This window comes from Phoca vitulina, unplaced genomic scaffold (assembly GCF_004348235.1).
Source record: "Phoca vitulina isolate PV1807 unplaced genomic scaffold, GSC_HSeal_1.0 scaffold5, whole genome shotgun sequence".
Lineage (NCBI taxonomy): Eukaryota > Metazoa > Chordata > Mammalia > Carnivora > Phocidae > Phoca > Phoca vitulina.
The window spans coordinates 65,401,182-65,417,566 of NW_022589708.1; the positions used below are offsets into that span (position 1 = coordinate 65,401,182).

At 39.5% G+C, this 16,385-nt stretch overlaps 1 protein-coding gene across 7 annotated transcripts in view; it reads left to right on the forward strand.

Moving 5' to 3' along the window:
• DCLK1 (doublecortin like kinase 1) overlaps positions 1 to 16,385 on the forward strand; it is a 344,058-nt gene that overhangs the window by 12,541 nt on the left and 315,132 nt on the right. For all 7 annotated transcript variants that reach the window (XR_004299246.1, XR_004299247.1, XM_032403191.1 and 4 more), the window contains exon 3: positions 10,424 to 10,770. Coding sequence is in view for 5 of the 7 variants with exons in the window: in XM_032403191.1 (XP_032259082.1) it covers positions 10,424 to 10,770 (347 nt within the window). In the remaining 2 variants the exon portion in view is untranslated. The remainder of the gene's footprint in view (positions 1 to 10,423; positions 10,771 to 16,385) is intronic.

Consider the following 16,385-nt stretch of genomic DNA (forward strand, 5'->3'; position numbering starts at 1 on the left):
CTTTTAAGGCCCATTTCTTCCAAATAATAATAAAACCTTTCTTCTTCACTCCTACCACCTGGATATACTTAACTGATACTTCAGTTGTTAGTCCTTTCAAACTCAGCCTGCATACATGTGACCTCATTCTTTTCCACTACCCAGAATTCATTCCTCTTCTCATATTCTAGATCTTGTGAAATGGTGTCAACATCAGTATTATAGTTTTCAAGTCTCATCACTGTTTTAACAGTATTGCTGTTTTTTTACTGCAGGAGCGATACATTCTTATACACTGAGCATTGTAGAAAATTTGAAAGATGCAAAAACATTTAAAAAAATTAAATAATAACTCTTCATATTCCTACCACTTGAGTCTTGTTGTCTCTTCCCAGCACTATTACAATGGGCTCATAAGCTAAAAATACATATCTTAGTTTCTCTTTTGCAATTTGTTTTCTCCTCTTTATGGAATCTGTATTTGTCCCTGCTTTTCCATTCCAGAGCCTCTCTTAGGTCAGATCCTTTAGGACACACATGTGTCCCAGACAGTAGTCTTTTTTTTTTTAATTTAATTTTATTATGTTATGTTAGTCACCATACATTACATCATTAGTTTCTGATGTAGTGTTCCATGATTCCTTGTTTGCGTATAACACCCAGTATTCCATTCAATACATGCCCTCCTTAATACCTATCACCTGGCTAACCCATCCCCCCACCCCCTTCCCCTCTAAAACCCTCAGTTTGTTTCTCAGAGTCCATAGTCTGTCATGGTTCATCTCCCCCTCTGATTCCCCCCCTTCATTTTTCCCTTCCTACTATCCTCTTCTTTTTTTTTTTTTTTAAACATATAATGTATTATTTGTTTCAAAGGTACAGGTCTGTGCCATACAGTAGTCTTTAAACCAGTTTTCCTGCCTATAAACCTGGCCACAGACAGACCACTTTGTGCTATACCTTTGCTTCATAATGGCTCTCCACTTAGATGTAGAATACAGCCCACAGTCTTTAATGGATTTCTCTCAGTGACCCTGCTCCTGCCCCTTCCTTTCTGTCCGTGTCTCCTATTACCCATTGATACACTTAGCAGTGAGTTTGACTGGGCTCTTTGCTTGTGCTCTCCCATCCCCAGGCTTCCCTTCTCTCCTGCAAGGGCGATAGGATGGTGCTCTCCCGAGGGTGTGTAATGTCATGGTTAAGTTATGGCTCTGGAGTCAGACCACCTGCATTTGAGTCCTGGCTCTACTTTTGCTAGCCATGTGACCTTGAGCCGGCTGTCTATCTCTCTGTGCCTCATTGTGCCCTGTGATAAGTGGTGTGTTAATACTTAGCTCATAGGGTTGTGTTGAGGATTACAGGTTAAACAGCATGGGTTAGAACAGGATCTGCTACATGGCAGACATTCACATAACCTCTTCTGCCAATGCTGTCTCCATACTCATCCCTCAGCCTGCAGATATGCAAATCTCCCACAATCTAAAAAAATTCTTGCCTGGTCTTTCTGACCTCTCAAACCCAGAGGTGTCCTGTGATAAGAAATATCTGTATATGCTGTCTATAGTTGCTCAGCTTCCAGTCATACTTCAACTCCTTGATTAGCATCATGACACTGTAATATACTTATTTATTTTATACCAAAGTCTCTGCCATTGGAGTCCTCACTGCCTAGCATGGTAGTTTTAAGTACTCAATAAATATTATGGGAAGAAAGAGGAAAGAGAATGAATGGATGGAAGAATGGATGAATGAATGAATGAATGAATGAAAGGAAGCCAGCATCACTACCCAACTGAAGTGGCCATTATAGGGCCACATGTGGCCTTTTAGTGGCTAGGCCAGGGATCTCTAAGGAATTCTTATCCTCAATGCTGTCCCTGGAGCATTGGATGCTCATGTCTGGGTCTCTTCCAGTCACACACTTACCGCCTTTCATTTTCCATGGCTCCAAGGCACCTGATTTCTCTTCATTCCCTTCAGTGGCTCCTCCATCTCTGGGCACTCTTTAGAGACTGGTGTTGCCCTGGATTTCTTCTTGTCCAGTCGGGCATGGTCTCCCCTGGAGTGTTTTCTTCAGTTCCATCTCTGTAGCTGCCATATGCATCACCCTCCAAACTCCAGGCTTTTATTTCTAACTGCTTGCTGGAAATCTCCAACTAGTTGGCTCCTAGGAACTTTAAATTTAGTATGTGCACAGCCAAATTAATATCTTTCCTTACCATCACATCCAAACCTGGTTCCCTTCTTACTTTACCTATGGTGGTATATGGGAAGTCAACCAAAATGGAAGTTCTAGTGTCATCATTTCATTTTTGTCATTTTGACTCAGATTCCCTTGGTTCCCACATCCAGACAGTTGCCAATTCTACCATCTAGTCAACTGATTCTATCTGCTAAGTTCTCCTCATTGCACCCACTCCTCTCTGCCCCTAGTGCAGATGTGTAAAGTTCAATTCTCCGTCTCCTCTCTTGGTCTGTTATACCAGCTTTCTCAACTTCTCTCTTCCCACGTCCTACCTTCAGCCCTCCCTTTACATTGAAGCCAGTGCGAGCTTTCTGAAACTTGGGTCTGATCATGCACAAAAACTTTGACCTTGGACCCTACCACAATCTTACTCTAACTTGTTTGTCCATAAAACAATTTTTATTTTTTGAGAAAGACATGGTAATATCTCACAGACTGTCCCCTTACTGTGCAGTGTAGTAGAGAATATTATTATTTTATTTTTATCTGAAATGCTGTCCTCTTTCTTTTCTGCTGTGGAAAATCTTACCCTCACTTCCAAGGCCAGCATGAATTCCATTTCTTCTTTATTGAAGTGGGACGTGGGAAGTGATTTCCTTCTCTCCTGAGTTAGGGTTGCCTGGACCGCTTATTTGGCAATTATCACTTCCTGCCTTGTGATGAATTCTTTTCATATATGCATCTTGCTTTCTAAGCTCTTTACAAGCTCATGACTTAGGAGTCTTTTTACTCCCCAGAGTGGCAAATTCAGATTTTGTACCTCTTATTGGAAATTTAGGAGTTTGTAGTTAATTTTTAGTTTTCATGGCTACTACTGTATGTGCTTGTTGCAGTTTTGTTGGTTTTTATTTTATTTTATTTTTAAATTTTTTTTTAAATTGAAAATTTTTTTATTTTTTTGCAGTTTTGTTATTTGTTATTCTGTTTTTAGGAGAAATTTTTAGCAATGAGTATATACATTTTCATGGTTCCAAATACAGTTGGCCAGCCATGTTGCTTTCAAAAAGGGTTGTTATCGATTTATAATGGCCCTAGTGGTGTTTTCTAATTTCTGTGTATTTTGTCTTTATCCTTTGTCATATATTTTGGTACTCTGTATTTTTGTAAATTTTAATAAGCTTTGCCCAGTATAGTAACCCATTGTTCTGTATAGATCCTCAGTCTGTTTTCCCCTTTTTATTTTAGTTTCTCTACTTTTCAGAACACTTTTAAATTTAAAATTTTGGATCTTTTTTTTTTCTTTATTTTTCTGTTGTATTGAATTTGAGAACTTGACATTTTCCACAGGACTGCATACACATTCAAATTTTATTTTCTGGAAGCTTATTTTTATGTACTCTTATATTATGAAAGACTTCCATGGAAGAATGACCCAAAGAACCTTTGGGGAAACTTTTCTCTTGCCTTTAATAACACTATCAAAATCCTCTTCTTAAATCAGGGCCTTTTGATAGATTATGAAATGTTGCCATGTTTATTTGAGGTAAGCTCATAAAATATAATATCCAGAAGGCAACTTTATATTTTGTTCTGTAAATAATATCTTCATGTAGTTTTACTCAGTTTATTTTTAGAGGTCTCAATACATATTTGAGTCTTTCCCAGTTTTTACTACAATTCACACTAGTAAATTTTAATTGCTAGAGTTTTTAATGAGAAACTTTATTCTCTGGAAAAATGAAATTTTTATAGGCATCTCTCACCTAAGATACTTTTGAATATGCCACATTTGGAACTTAAAGAAGTCCTAGAGGAGGTAGCAACCAGAGATTAGGTCATTTTCAGACTGAGGTCAAGTGATGTTACATATGACATTTACAAGTCGCACCCTGAACCAATGAAAAAGCTCCAGCAGTAAGGGGAAATAGAGCAAACTTCTAGAATCTCCTAATATGGGATCTTGTGGAGGGATACCTTTCTAGCTCATTCATCACAGGCCTGGTTAATCAGGAAGCTGGTACCACATTCCTGGAAGTTTTCAGTAGTGACTTAGATTATTTCTTTTAAGTGGAAATCCTTTAATTTCATAATGGGAGCTGATGGCCAAGGAGAATTAACTTTACAGATTTTTAAATAATAAACTTTGTTAGAGAACATTTATTTCCATACTTTGAATAACAGCAATATAATAAATTTACAAATGCATGTGTGATTTTTTGAAAACAAATAAAACATAGAACCTTCAGTATCTCAAAAATAATCTAATATGCTTACACAGAAATCATTCCATTTTTCCAAGATCCCCAAAATACCTAGATCTCTCAGGGAAGAAATTACCATATTCTGTATTTTAGTAGGCATTGGTCAGATCCAAACATGATATCATGTTTTATTTCCTTACTTTTTTTTCTTTTAACTGTCATTTTCTTTATCTTTATCTTTGCTTAAAAGCAAATGTTAGTTTTTTTGGCTTTTGTAAATGCCATAGCAATCCAGACAGATGCTGCTTCTGCAGCTCTTGCTATTTGTTGGGGTGCCTTGGACACCCAGAATATTAAATTTCAAGTTGAGGATCAGTCTTAACACAAAGATTTTTGGCTTGAATACACTGGAACAAAACCAGCAGTATGATAACCAACCAGCAAGTCATTATGTTTGGTAATTCCCAGCTCTACGTCTAAATAGACTGTTATACCATTTCCTTTAAACCATCAATGATCTTTCCGTCTTGCCATCCTTTTTAAGGTTCACCTAGAGTAAATAATCCCAAACTTTCAAAGCAAATTAGGGGTCCTAAAATGCTGGTCACGAATTCTAACCTGTGTGTGGGTTTTCCCCATACATCCCCCAATCAAATCCAAGTTGTCACCGACTTGGATTGGCCAAAAGATAAGAGGTTCCCATGACCCCCTCCTTTGGTTCAATTAATTTGCTAGAGTGGCTCACAGAACTCAGGCGAACATTTTACTTCTGGGATTACCAGTTTATTATAATAGTATATAATTTAGGAAGAGCCAGATGGAAGAGATGCATCAGGCAAGGACTGTGGAAAGGGCTTGGAGCTTCCATGTTCTCTGAGCTCACCACTCCCATTCAATCTTAATATGTTCACCAACTGGAAGCCCTCTGAACACTGTCCTTTTTTTTTAATGGATGCTCCATTACACAGGCACAATTGATAAAAAATCACTGGATTCGGGGCGCCTTGGTGGCTCAGTCGTTAAGTGTCTGCCTTCTGCTCAGGTCATGGTTCCAGGGTCCTGGGATCGAGCCCCACATCGGGCTCCCTCTTGGTGGGAAGCTGCTTCTCCCTCTCCCACTCCCCCTGCTTGTGTTCGCTCTCTCACTGTCTCTCTCTCTGTCAAATAAATAAATAAAATCTTTAAAAAAAAAAAATCACTGGATTCAACTACTAGAGCCTCCCTCTAAAGTCAGGGAGGTGGACTGAAATCTTCTACCCTCTCATCACACTGATTGTTCCCCTGGCATCCAGCCCCCATCCTCAGGTGCTTGCTGCAGCCTCCTCATTAACATAAACTAAAGTGTGGTTGAAAGGGGACTTGTTATGCATATCAAGATATCTTTATTGCTCTAATCACTTAGGAAATTCCAAGGGTTTTAGCAGCTCTGTGCCAGAAATAGTTTGAAGACCAAGTATATATTTTTTATTATAAATCACAGCATCAGACCATTTTGCTCAAATATACTTTGGTTTTGCTAAATTACCTTTTATTTTATTGTTGCAATATAAATTACACCATAAAACTTTGGGACGGCTTAGTGTGTATGAAAAGTTTATTACAGTAACTACAAGTATTGCTTTATTTATTTTTCAATAGCCTTTAATACCCATACCTCTGTCAGGACTTGAATGCAACCTATTGATGATTCTCTAATCAAGAATATAACATAGGGGTGCCTGGGTGGCTTAGTTGGTTAAGTGTCTGTCTTCAGCTCAGGTCATGATCCCAGGGTCCTGGGATTGAGCCCCTCATCGGGCTCCCTGCTTGGGGGGAAGCCTGCTTCTCCCTCTCCCACTCCCCCTGCTTGTGTTCCCTCTCTCATGCTGCCTCTCTCTGTCAAATAAATAAATAAAATCTTAAAAAAAAAAAAAGAATATAACATATCTCTTAAGTCTTGGCCCCATTTAAGGAGAGATTAAACACTGGAGACTCTGGGGCGCCTGGGTGGCTCAGTTGGTTAAGCGACTGCCTTCGGCTCAGGTCATGATCCTGGAGTCCCGGGATCGAGTCCCGCATCGGGCTCCCTGCTCGGCAGGGAGTCTGCTTCTCCCTCTGACCCTCCCCCCCTCATGTGCTCTCTCTCTCAGTCTCTCTCTCTCAAATAAATAAATAAATAAAATCTAAAAAAAAAAATAAAATAAAATAAACACTGGAGACTCAGCTATTTGACCAAATTAAGACTATGTATTCTTTCCATTCAGAACAATTACATTTGCTAACTTACAGTTGTCAATGATATTAGCACATTAATTGAAAAGTTATTTTCTAACAAAGTCAGAAAATCAACTTTAAATTGAATTAAGACAAGGCAGTAACTCTAGTGGTGGGAAGCAGTTCAGAATTTTTATCAAAAGAAAAGTTTTCAGGGGCGCCTGGCTGGCTCAGTGGGTTAAGAGGCTGCCTTCAGCTCAGGTCATGATCCCAGCGTCCTGGGATCCAGCCCTGCATTGGGCTCTCTGTTCAGTGGGGAGCCTGTTTCTCCCTCTGCCTCTTCCTGCCGCTTCCCCTGCTTGTGCTCTCTCACTCTCTGTCAAATAAATAAATAAAATCTTTAGAAAATAAATAAATAAAAGTTTTCAGAATGTGGGGTCAAATAAGCCTTTAATGTAAATATATTTGCACAATTTAATAGAAACTTTTTTAGCATAAGGAAACCCATCTTGCCTTACTGAATTCCTGAATAGTGTAGTAGATCCGAAACGGCATCAGTGAGTGGTGTGTGATCTTGGGTTTGGTGGCCAGCTCTGTCCTCTCCTCAAAGTGCTGTCACTTTCCTTGTAGCACAAGATGGCTCTTTATTGGAGTCTCACACCCTTCCTCCAAGATTCCTTTGCGGTCTTTGAATCTGGTGAACCAGGCAGAGGAACCACTAAGTGAGCACAGATTTAACTAAGTTTCTTCCCACTCTTGTTGCTTGAACTGAATCAGCATTACCTTCTCAAAGTTGTCATGCTTCAAAATTTTTTCAGTGTTCTTTAAGAAGACGTAAAAAAAGGCGTTTAGTTTCTTGTTTAACAAACCCACTCCACATTGTTAATGTGAGTACCTTAAAATTCCTCACTTTCCTAATTATATACTTTTTAAAGTTAAAAAGGTTTTTTGTTGTTGTTGGAGTGTAAACCACTCACTTTGTTTTTATTTTAATTTTTAGCTTAGGATATAAACTTACAAATAATCAGACAAGTGCCTATCTCCGATTAACACAGAATTCTGACAGACGGGTTTTGCCTGCTCTATTTTGGGCTGTGTGTGCCTTGTTGAGGACCATTTGGGGCATCCTCATATTGAGATGGACCCAAAGTGACGTCTACTGGTAACTAGTTAGAAACAATTAACACCTTATAATGTACGACCGGCTCACTGATTTCTAGTGATTTTCTTTTTTAATATTCCTTTCAGGCTGACTGCACAATCAGGGTAATGCAGCCTTAGAGGGGGTTTTTCACTTGTGTAGCAGTTTTGTATTTGAGATCACTCTGACCTCTGTTATCTAGTCTGTTCTTCACAAAGAACCGGGTGAGCTGAGTCACCACTGGAATAGGCTTCATCTGATGGATGGATAAACTACCACTGAGAAGACTAAGGGACTTGTCCAAGGTCACATGCTTGGAGAGGCCAGAGCTCAGACTTCCATTTCTCTTCCCGCCAGAGCATTCGCACAGTCTCTCCACAAAGCCTCAGAAGCACTGCTGTGGTGGGGATCCCCATGCATATGTTTTTGGTATCTACATACATCTTAAGAAAAGCATAGTTGGGACCAGTAATAATCTGTTAGGTGAATAAAAAAAGGGTTTGCTAAATTTACTATTTGTACAACTTCTAGTGAGACATGGTGTATAAACACACACTAGAGTATATTCTAAAAGCACTTACAGAGTAAATGTTTGATAACATGTATAGCTGTGCTTTTCTATTTTTGAAACACTGGTTCAATTATTTTTATGTGGATATGGTGGCCTTGGATGCTTGCACTATTAATTTAAAAATAGGACAAGGATTTAGATAAAAGTAAATGGGCTGTGTAGGATTAGTCCTAGGTCACTTCACCTGCAATTATGAAAGCTTTTTAGCATTTTAACTATTCCCTGTTACAGACTAACACAAAAAAAGCCATTATAAAATCTTTAACTTCAAAATGCATTGACCTAACTTTATGAAATATATATATATATGGGATCATTTGTTTTATGATTTATCATCACTTGGTACATGTGTTACTTTCTTTTTTGTGTGAGCCACATCTACTTGTGGTCTGAGTTTTTTCATTAAACGATTCTGTGTTAAGGAGTCATTTTTAATAAAATCTAATTTAATTGATTAATTTCTTTTCCTTTTTTCTTAACCCCAGCTTTACTGGGTTATAACTGACAAAATTGTAAGATATTTAAAGCATACCTCATGACGATTTGATATATGTATATATTGTGAAAGATTCCCTCCATCATTAATTAACACATTCTTTATTTACCTCATGCATTTATCTTTTTTCATTTAAGTTCTACTCTCAGCAAATTTCAGTTATACCACAGTATATAGTCACCATGTTATTCATTAGATCCTCGGACCTTATTCATCTTATGTAATTACATTGATTTTAGAGTCAGTTTCTGAAGCTACAGTTTATAAGTTAACCATTCTCAAAATCTTTTATCTGAAAACAAATATGAATTGGCTTACTAGTGTATGTGGATCCCTGTGCTTGGCCCCGTGTAGATGGGAGGAAAGGCAGCGTGGTTGTTACAGGACCCGGGTCCTTGGACCCAGCAACGGTAGAAACGAGGCTGGAGCCAGTATTTAAAAGCACAGGCCAGGCTTTATTGGGGCAACAGCTGCAGCTGAAGGTGTCAGACTGACTCCCGCAACAACAGCCAGGGAGAGTTTTAAAGGAGCCCAGGCGGGAAAGGAGCCCTGTTCAAGCGTGTAGGGCGGGAAATACGGGAATTGGGCGCGCAGGCGCAGTTGACAGACATGCGGCTCCAAACACCCTGTTTCCTTTGCGTGTTAAGTCTCCACCTCGGGGTGTGATTTTTAGCATTGCAGTGAGGGAAAGGTAACTGTTGGCCTCACCATGGTCCATCTGAGGGGCCCTGACTTAGCGATCAAAACTCCAGCTGGTCTGGGTGGTTTGGGTGACCAGAGGCTTCCTCCAGGAAGTCATTATTGCTTGAGGGGTAGTTTTGTTTTCCTTCCGGGGATGCTATGCCCCTTGGGGCTTTTGCCTGATTAAGAGATAAGCTGGAAAAAAGAGCTTCAGGAAAACTGTGGGACAGAGGTTGGTGGGTCCAAGCAGGTGATCAGCAAAGGTCAGGTCTTGGGGTCTAGCTGGTGACAGTTATTTTGCTTGCTTTTGGAATTTTACTTGACTTTACAAAATGTTCAGCACACACTCCCATCAAAGTTATAAGTTACATAGTTGTTTTTTTTTTTTTTTTTTTTTAATTTGAGTATAGCTGACACACAATGTTACATTACTGTCAGGTGTACAACACAGTGATTCAGCTCCTCTGTACCTTTGTTATGCTGTGCTCAGCACGACTGTAGCTACCGGCTGTTACCATACAGTCAAGTCCCGAACTGTTATAAGAAGCTGTTTTCTGATCCAATTTAGGTTTTCAAATTATGTTATTATTTACATTATTACTAAATGTAGGTACCTCTGATTTTGAAGTTTTCTGCAAATATAAATACCCCCAAATCCCAAAGAATACTTTCTTTTTTGAATTCAATTTTATTCCTGAGGTCGACTCAGTATCAGTATTTCTGTCAGAAAAAAGCAGTCGGAAAACAAAGAAAGGGAAGAATGATCACTTTCCCCCTCTAGGATATCAATCTGTTGTTGACAGAGCCAGATTAGAAGTAAAAAAAATCTTTCTTTTCCTTAAATGTGATCATGCTTCCATTGTTTAAGAAGTCACACCTCACTCTCACTTCTGGTAGAAAAGGAAACATCAAAGACTAGGGAAAAGGAAATGAGTTTACCTCAGTGTAAATTTAAATGTATTTCTCTCTTCCTTAGGAGAGAGCTATGTGTGTGGCTCAATAGAGCCCTTCAAGAAGCTGGAGTACACCAAGAACGTGAACCCCAACTGGTCCGTGAATGTCAAGACCACCTCGGCTTCCCGGGCGGTGTCCTCACTGGCCACTGCCAAAGGGAGCCCTTCGGAGGTGCGGGAGAATAAGGATTTCATTCGGCCCAAGCTGGTCACCATCATCCGAAGTGGGGTGAAGCCACGGAAAGCTGTCAGGATTCTGCTGAACAAGAAAACCGCCCATTCCTTTGAGCAGGTTCTCACTGATATAACTGATGCCATCAAGCTGGACTCGGGAGTGGTGAAACGCCTGTACACCCTGGATGGGAAACAGGTAAGAGAGGTGTCCTGGTATGACTCTGACTATAGGAAAGAACCAGGGAGTTGGGGGATCTGTGTGGCATGGGGGTGGTGGGGTGGAGGAGGGAATGTGAAACACGCCTTTTGCTGAAGTTGAGGGAGTTGGGTCATGTGGTCAACAAATACGTAGCTGTTGGCCTCAAACCAGACCAAAGATAGAGGTAGACAGGATTAACCATAGGAATAAAGTAAAATACCTGTCTCTGAAGCTTAAATGATTACTCACAGATTTCTGTATTTTCAGTTATTAATTGCTTAACATAAAAGTGCTTTTTTGCCATCTGTTTTCAATTTTTTACGTGGTAATGTCTTATAGCCTTAAGCATGACTGAGATGTGAACTCTGACCATTAGAGAAAAATCTAATTTCCTTTCTTTGGCCTAAATAATACTTTATGTCTCAGTAATGTTCACTAGTGAGATTTATTTAAATTTTATAGATTTTTAAGTACATATCAAAGGGATGAAATATTTCCATCTGAATGGCTTTAAAAGGCATATTTCTAGAATATTATACAACTTGTATTGAAAACATAATTTCAGAATTAACAGTGAAGAGGGAGGTGTTTTTTAGCTATGGAATGGACATTGGTTGACTTGGATGAGAGGACATTAAATGTGAGTTGCTCAGGTGAACTTAAAGGGAAGTCTTGTGTGGACTTTTGTAAAGGTTCGACAGAGCCCTGATAGTGAGCTGAATATATATATATATCACTGGATATATACTGATATATGTACAGTGCAATTTGCTGGTCATTCAGAGTTTATGTGTCTTTTTATTTAAGATGATAATTTTTAGTGTACAATCCTTGCTTGAAATTTAGTTTTTAATGTGCATCTGTCCACATAGTTTTTAAAAATTATTTTGAGGGATAATTTGTATGTAGAGTGCATATTAAAAATCAAAACTAGATTCATAAATTGAAAGGTTAATCTTTAAAAAAATTAATGGTTAATCTTTATTAAATAGAAGACAAGTTCTTGAAGGCTAACACACATTCAAATTTTATGAATTAGATGCAATTACTAGAAAGAGTGTTAGTCATGAAAGAATTCCTCCCCTAGGGATCCATTCAAATGCTCTAAATTACAAAATTCATTAGGCAAGAAGGAATATCTGCCAGTTGTTCATTTATATTCACCAATCTTCTGCTTGTCTCATAAAACTTGTCTCCTCTAAGTGTCATGTGGAGAAGAATTCTGAGGGATGAAATTCTCAATCTTCTAGATCTAAGAGGGTGTAGCCTGAATGTCACTGATCAAAAGTCCATTGCTAGCTTACGAATTATAGCAACATAAGATGGCAGGGCTCACATTTAAACGTTTGAGCCCTTCGGTGGCTCCTTTTGTAATAAGTCACTCAACCATCTTGTAGTTCTGCATTTTTGTATATTGGATTTTCTCAAGATGACAGCTTACCTATTTTCACAAAAAGTAAAATTTACAACAACGAATACAAATTGATATATCTTCCTCCCCCGCTCACTTCAGAATTTTGGGGGTTCCAAATTGCTACACACTGAATCTAAAAATGAGCTTTAGTTATGTTAGCTAAATTCTGCCATCAACTCATCATTTGTTTATTCCAAGAATGAATTCCTAGATTAGGTACTATGATGTTCTCAATATTTTTCTTCTTTTTAGGAATTTAATGTTTGTATTTTGTAATAGCTGTTTTTGCTGTTGTTTACATGTAAATAATACAATGTAATGGAAAATAATCCAAGGTTTATTGTCAAAAGACCACAATTCAAGTCTTGGTTTGGCCAGATTATTTATGTTTTTAGCAAATCACTTCACTGAGCCTCGTACTCAGCAGTAAAACATAGATAAAATGATCACTTCTGTTTCATAGAGTGCTTGTGGGGACAACTATAATAATACACGTGAAAGCAATTTTGAACTATAATAATGATCACAGCTTTATTTACATTATTCTAAATGTCTTGCATGTATTAACATGTTTAATCCTCATAACAGCTCGATTACTATCTCTGTTTAACAGAGGAACAGAGGAGAATGCTAAGGCACAGAACTTGTTAAAAAAAACAAAACATGTCCAAGACCACACAGATATAAATGGCAGAGTTGGGATTTGAACCTGTCTCTCTCCAGAGCTCATTGCTCTTAACCACTGTACCACAGAAGATTATATTAAAACACTAAAGGGATGTACATATACTGAGAAAGAATTTTCAAGTGAGTAATTTGTCCAGGGAATATCATCTGAAAGTTTTCTGCTTTGTATTGTTTTCCTGCAGTCATTCTGCTAATGGTTTTATTCAGCTTTGTGTGTGTGTGTGTGTGTGTGTGTGTGTGTGTGTAGCATTCGATTTGCTGTTGTGGCATTTCCTCTGTTGTGGCATGTTCTCTTCATAGTGGTGAAAAGCTGCAGAGGCATTGGAAGACAGAGTGGAAGGAATATAAAGACTTTTTGCTTGGGTTCCCAGTAGGAACAAAGATGCTTCCTCATGGACCCCAGGAGTCTTTAGAAGCATTTCTGCTCATAAGAGAAATCTGCCCCCATGAGAGGTTTGTTAGAGTAGAGTGCTTTGACAGCCTTGGCAGAGACCAAGGCTTGATAAGCCTCTGAGAATGAACCACTTTCCTCCAAGCCTTCCTGCGGCATGATGCTCTGCCAGGTGGACTGGCAGCCCATGCCGCCACCATTTTACCCTGCCCACTGTGGCATCGGGGTCCACGTGCTGTCAACAGGACATTATCCTTGAGATCACTCATCTCACCTCTTTGTTTGTTTGTTTTGATCGTGTAACAACTCTCGTAACAACTCCAAAAATCCAATGCTCAGTAAAGATTTTAAAGGTAATTTTTTTTTTTGTATTGAGGAAACAGAATTGCTTAAAAAATTAATAGGTTGAGTGCGTTGAGTAAATGAGTTGAGAGCAAGTGACACGTAAGGCAGGGATGGCTTTTCAGATTGCCTTCAGGCAGCTTGTGGATGTATCCCTGGGCTGGAGACTGGTGACTCCGGGCTTTTTGACAACAGAACAGTGACAAATGAACCGTGAGCACGTGCCTGCTGTTACATGGGCAGCGAAGGGATGGCGCTGGAGGGCGGAGGCCACATGCCCTTCTCACGTGTTCCTCCTACCACTCAGCCTCCTTGCTCAGTTGCCTTTGGGTGTGCTTTAAGCCCTAACCAAGAGTTCATTATACAGTGCTTTCATTGTTGTTGTTGAGGTTTTTAGGCCCAGATAAGGAAATCAACATACTGGATCCTGCACCATGTAGAAAACATTTTGCAGGAAGCTGCAGTTTCCGCAGGTGACTGTTGAGGCTCCTAAGCAGCCTACTGGTGAGCAGACCCTTTCTAACCCTTTCAACTCCGTTCTTTAGTTAGGGGCATTGAAGCTTCAGTAAAAGGTTGCTGCAGCCTTGTCTCCTCCTCACACCTTTCAGGGGGCCTCTGCTCACCGTGTGATCAGGCACTTTCACCAGCAAGGCTGGGAGGTCAAGGAAATGCTTGCCTTGTCTTCATTTCAGTGATGCATTATTTATCTGGGCCTCGATTAAGGGCCCTCAAAGAAGGAAAGAGGGCATTTTCTAGCTGAAGCTTATAATCACGTTCCTTTTCTCCATATCCGAAGGGAGCTTTTGCAGGCTGTGAGGATCTTTTCCTCTTGCCCTAGTCCAGGCACTGGATGTTGGGATTTTTCTGTGGGTTATTCACTCACCCTGCCAAGCAGCCACTCCCAGAGGTCGTTTAGTGTATGACTATTTTTTAAGTGATTGAAATAAACCCAAAAGGTACAAGATTTGCTGCAAAAGATACACTCGTATATCTCCTGACTCCTTTTTTGGAACAGCTAATCTGGCTGTCTTGAGCTGTTGAATCTTCTAATTCTGTGATTACTGAATCCTTGCTTAGAAATACAAACAACAGCAAATCTTAGAATAGCTAGTGCCTAAGCAGGCGATTTATACTATAAAAATCACAGATAAGGCACTTCCCAATGACCTCCCCTTCCCCACTGAAATAGAGCAACGACAAGCTCAATTGCTCTTTAAGTAGAAAAGGTATGCACATCCCCATGGTATCTATTCGTCAGTATTGTAGATCCATACAAAATAGCGGCATCCATTAGTAGCAGAGGAGAAACTCACTCAAAGAGGTTATATTTTTATCTTGCAGACATGTCACGTAGATCATGCATTTTGTAAAATCCACCACTGCTAGCATGCTAGAATGAGCAAACGGCTTATTGTTTTCCTAATACAGGACACACTAGGAGTCACTGAGCTAAAGTAAAGGTACTCATAAACTGATTTAGACCGGTAAACCGTGAGAACAGGCATCATAACTGCTGCCTTCCTCTGTTTGGGTGGCTATAACAAAATACCACAGTTTGGGTGGCTTATATACAACAAAAATTTATTTCTCACAGTTCTGGAGGCTGAAGTCCAATATTGGTGTGCCAGCAGACCTGGTCTGGTGAGAACCCACTTCCTGGTTCAGAAAAAATGCCTTTTGCAGTGTCTTCACATGGCAGGAGGGGCTAAGGTGCCCTTGGGCCTCTTTTATAAGGGTACTAATCCCATACCTGAGAGCTTCGCCCATATGTCCTAATCACCTCCCAGAGGCCCCACGTCTTAACGCCATCCCCTTAGGGGTTAGATCTCATTATATGGATTCTGGGGGGACACAGACATTCAGACTATAGTGCTGTGTAAAGGAAATCCCAGTAGCTGTCAGTATGTTCATCAGTCTTCTCGGTGTCTTTTGATCACTGAATCCCCTTGTCTATTATAAACACAAAGCTCGAAAGATGCTTGTAAATGAATCATAATAATTGCAGCCATTTATTTTAGGTAATTGGTATATAAGCTTATTGGAATTCAGGAAATGGTAATCTGATCGATAGGAATCTATCAATCAGATATCACAAGATGGTCTTTGATTTTTTCCTTTTGGCTTTTTTTTTTTTTTTTAAAGATTATTTGTTTATTTGAGTGAGAGAGAGAGAGCGCTTGTGTGCATGTGAGGGAGTTGGGGGAGGGACAGAGGGAGAGGGAGAGAAGCGCAAGCAGACTCCCCGCTGAGTGCAGAGCCCAATGTGGGGCTTGATCCCACGACCCTGAGATCATGACCTGATCCAAAACCAAGAGCCGGCCACTTAACCGACTGAGCCATCCAGGCGCCCCTCCTCTTTTGGTTTTTAACACCTATTTCTAATCTGAAGTAAGAACGATTTGGTTCAACCTTGAGTTTAGAGACCTTAGAACGTTTCTTCCCCTCACACCTTAAAACCAAGTGGTACATGTAGCTACTGCCTTTACCTTGGCTATTAGCAATTAACGAGCATAGAAAATGTGGAAGTCGGACGTTTTCAAGTGGAAAGGAAGGAATTTAGGATGTGTCAGGATTTGGTTGGACTAGAAAATGAGATTTTCTGTCGCTGTTGGTAATAGTGGCTTTTTCCCTTTTTTTTTTTTTTAAATAAAACTTCTGTGACAGCTCTAATTAACTTCTTCAAGCATATTTAAAGCCTTCGTTCTTGGTCGACAGATTTTTTTTACTATATGATTTGATATATTATCTATGTTGTGAAAGTGAATGTAACACCTTTTA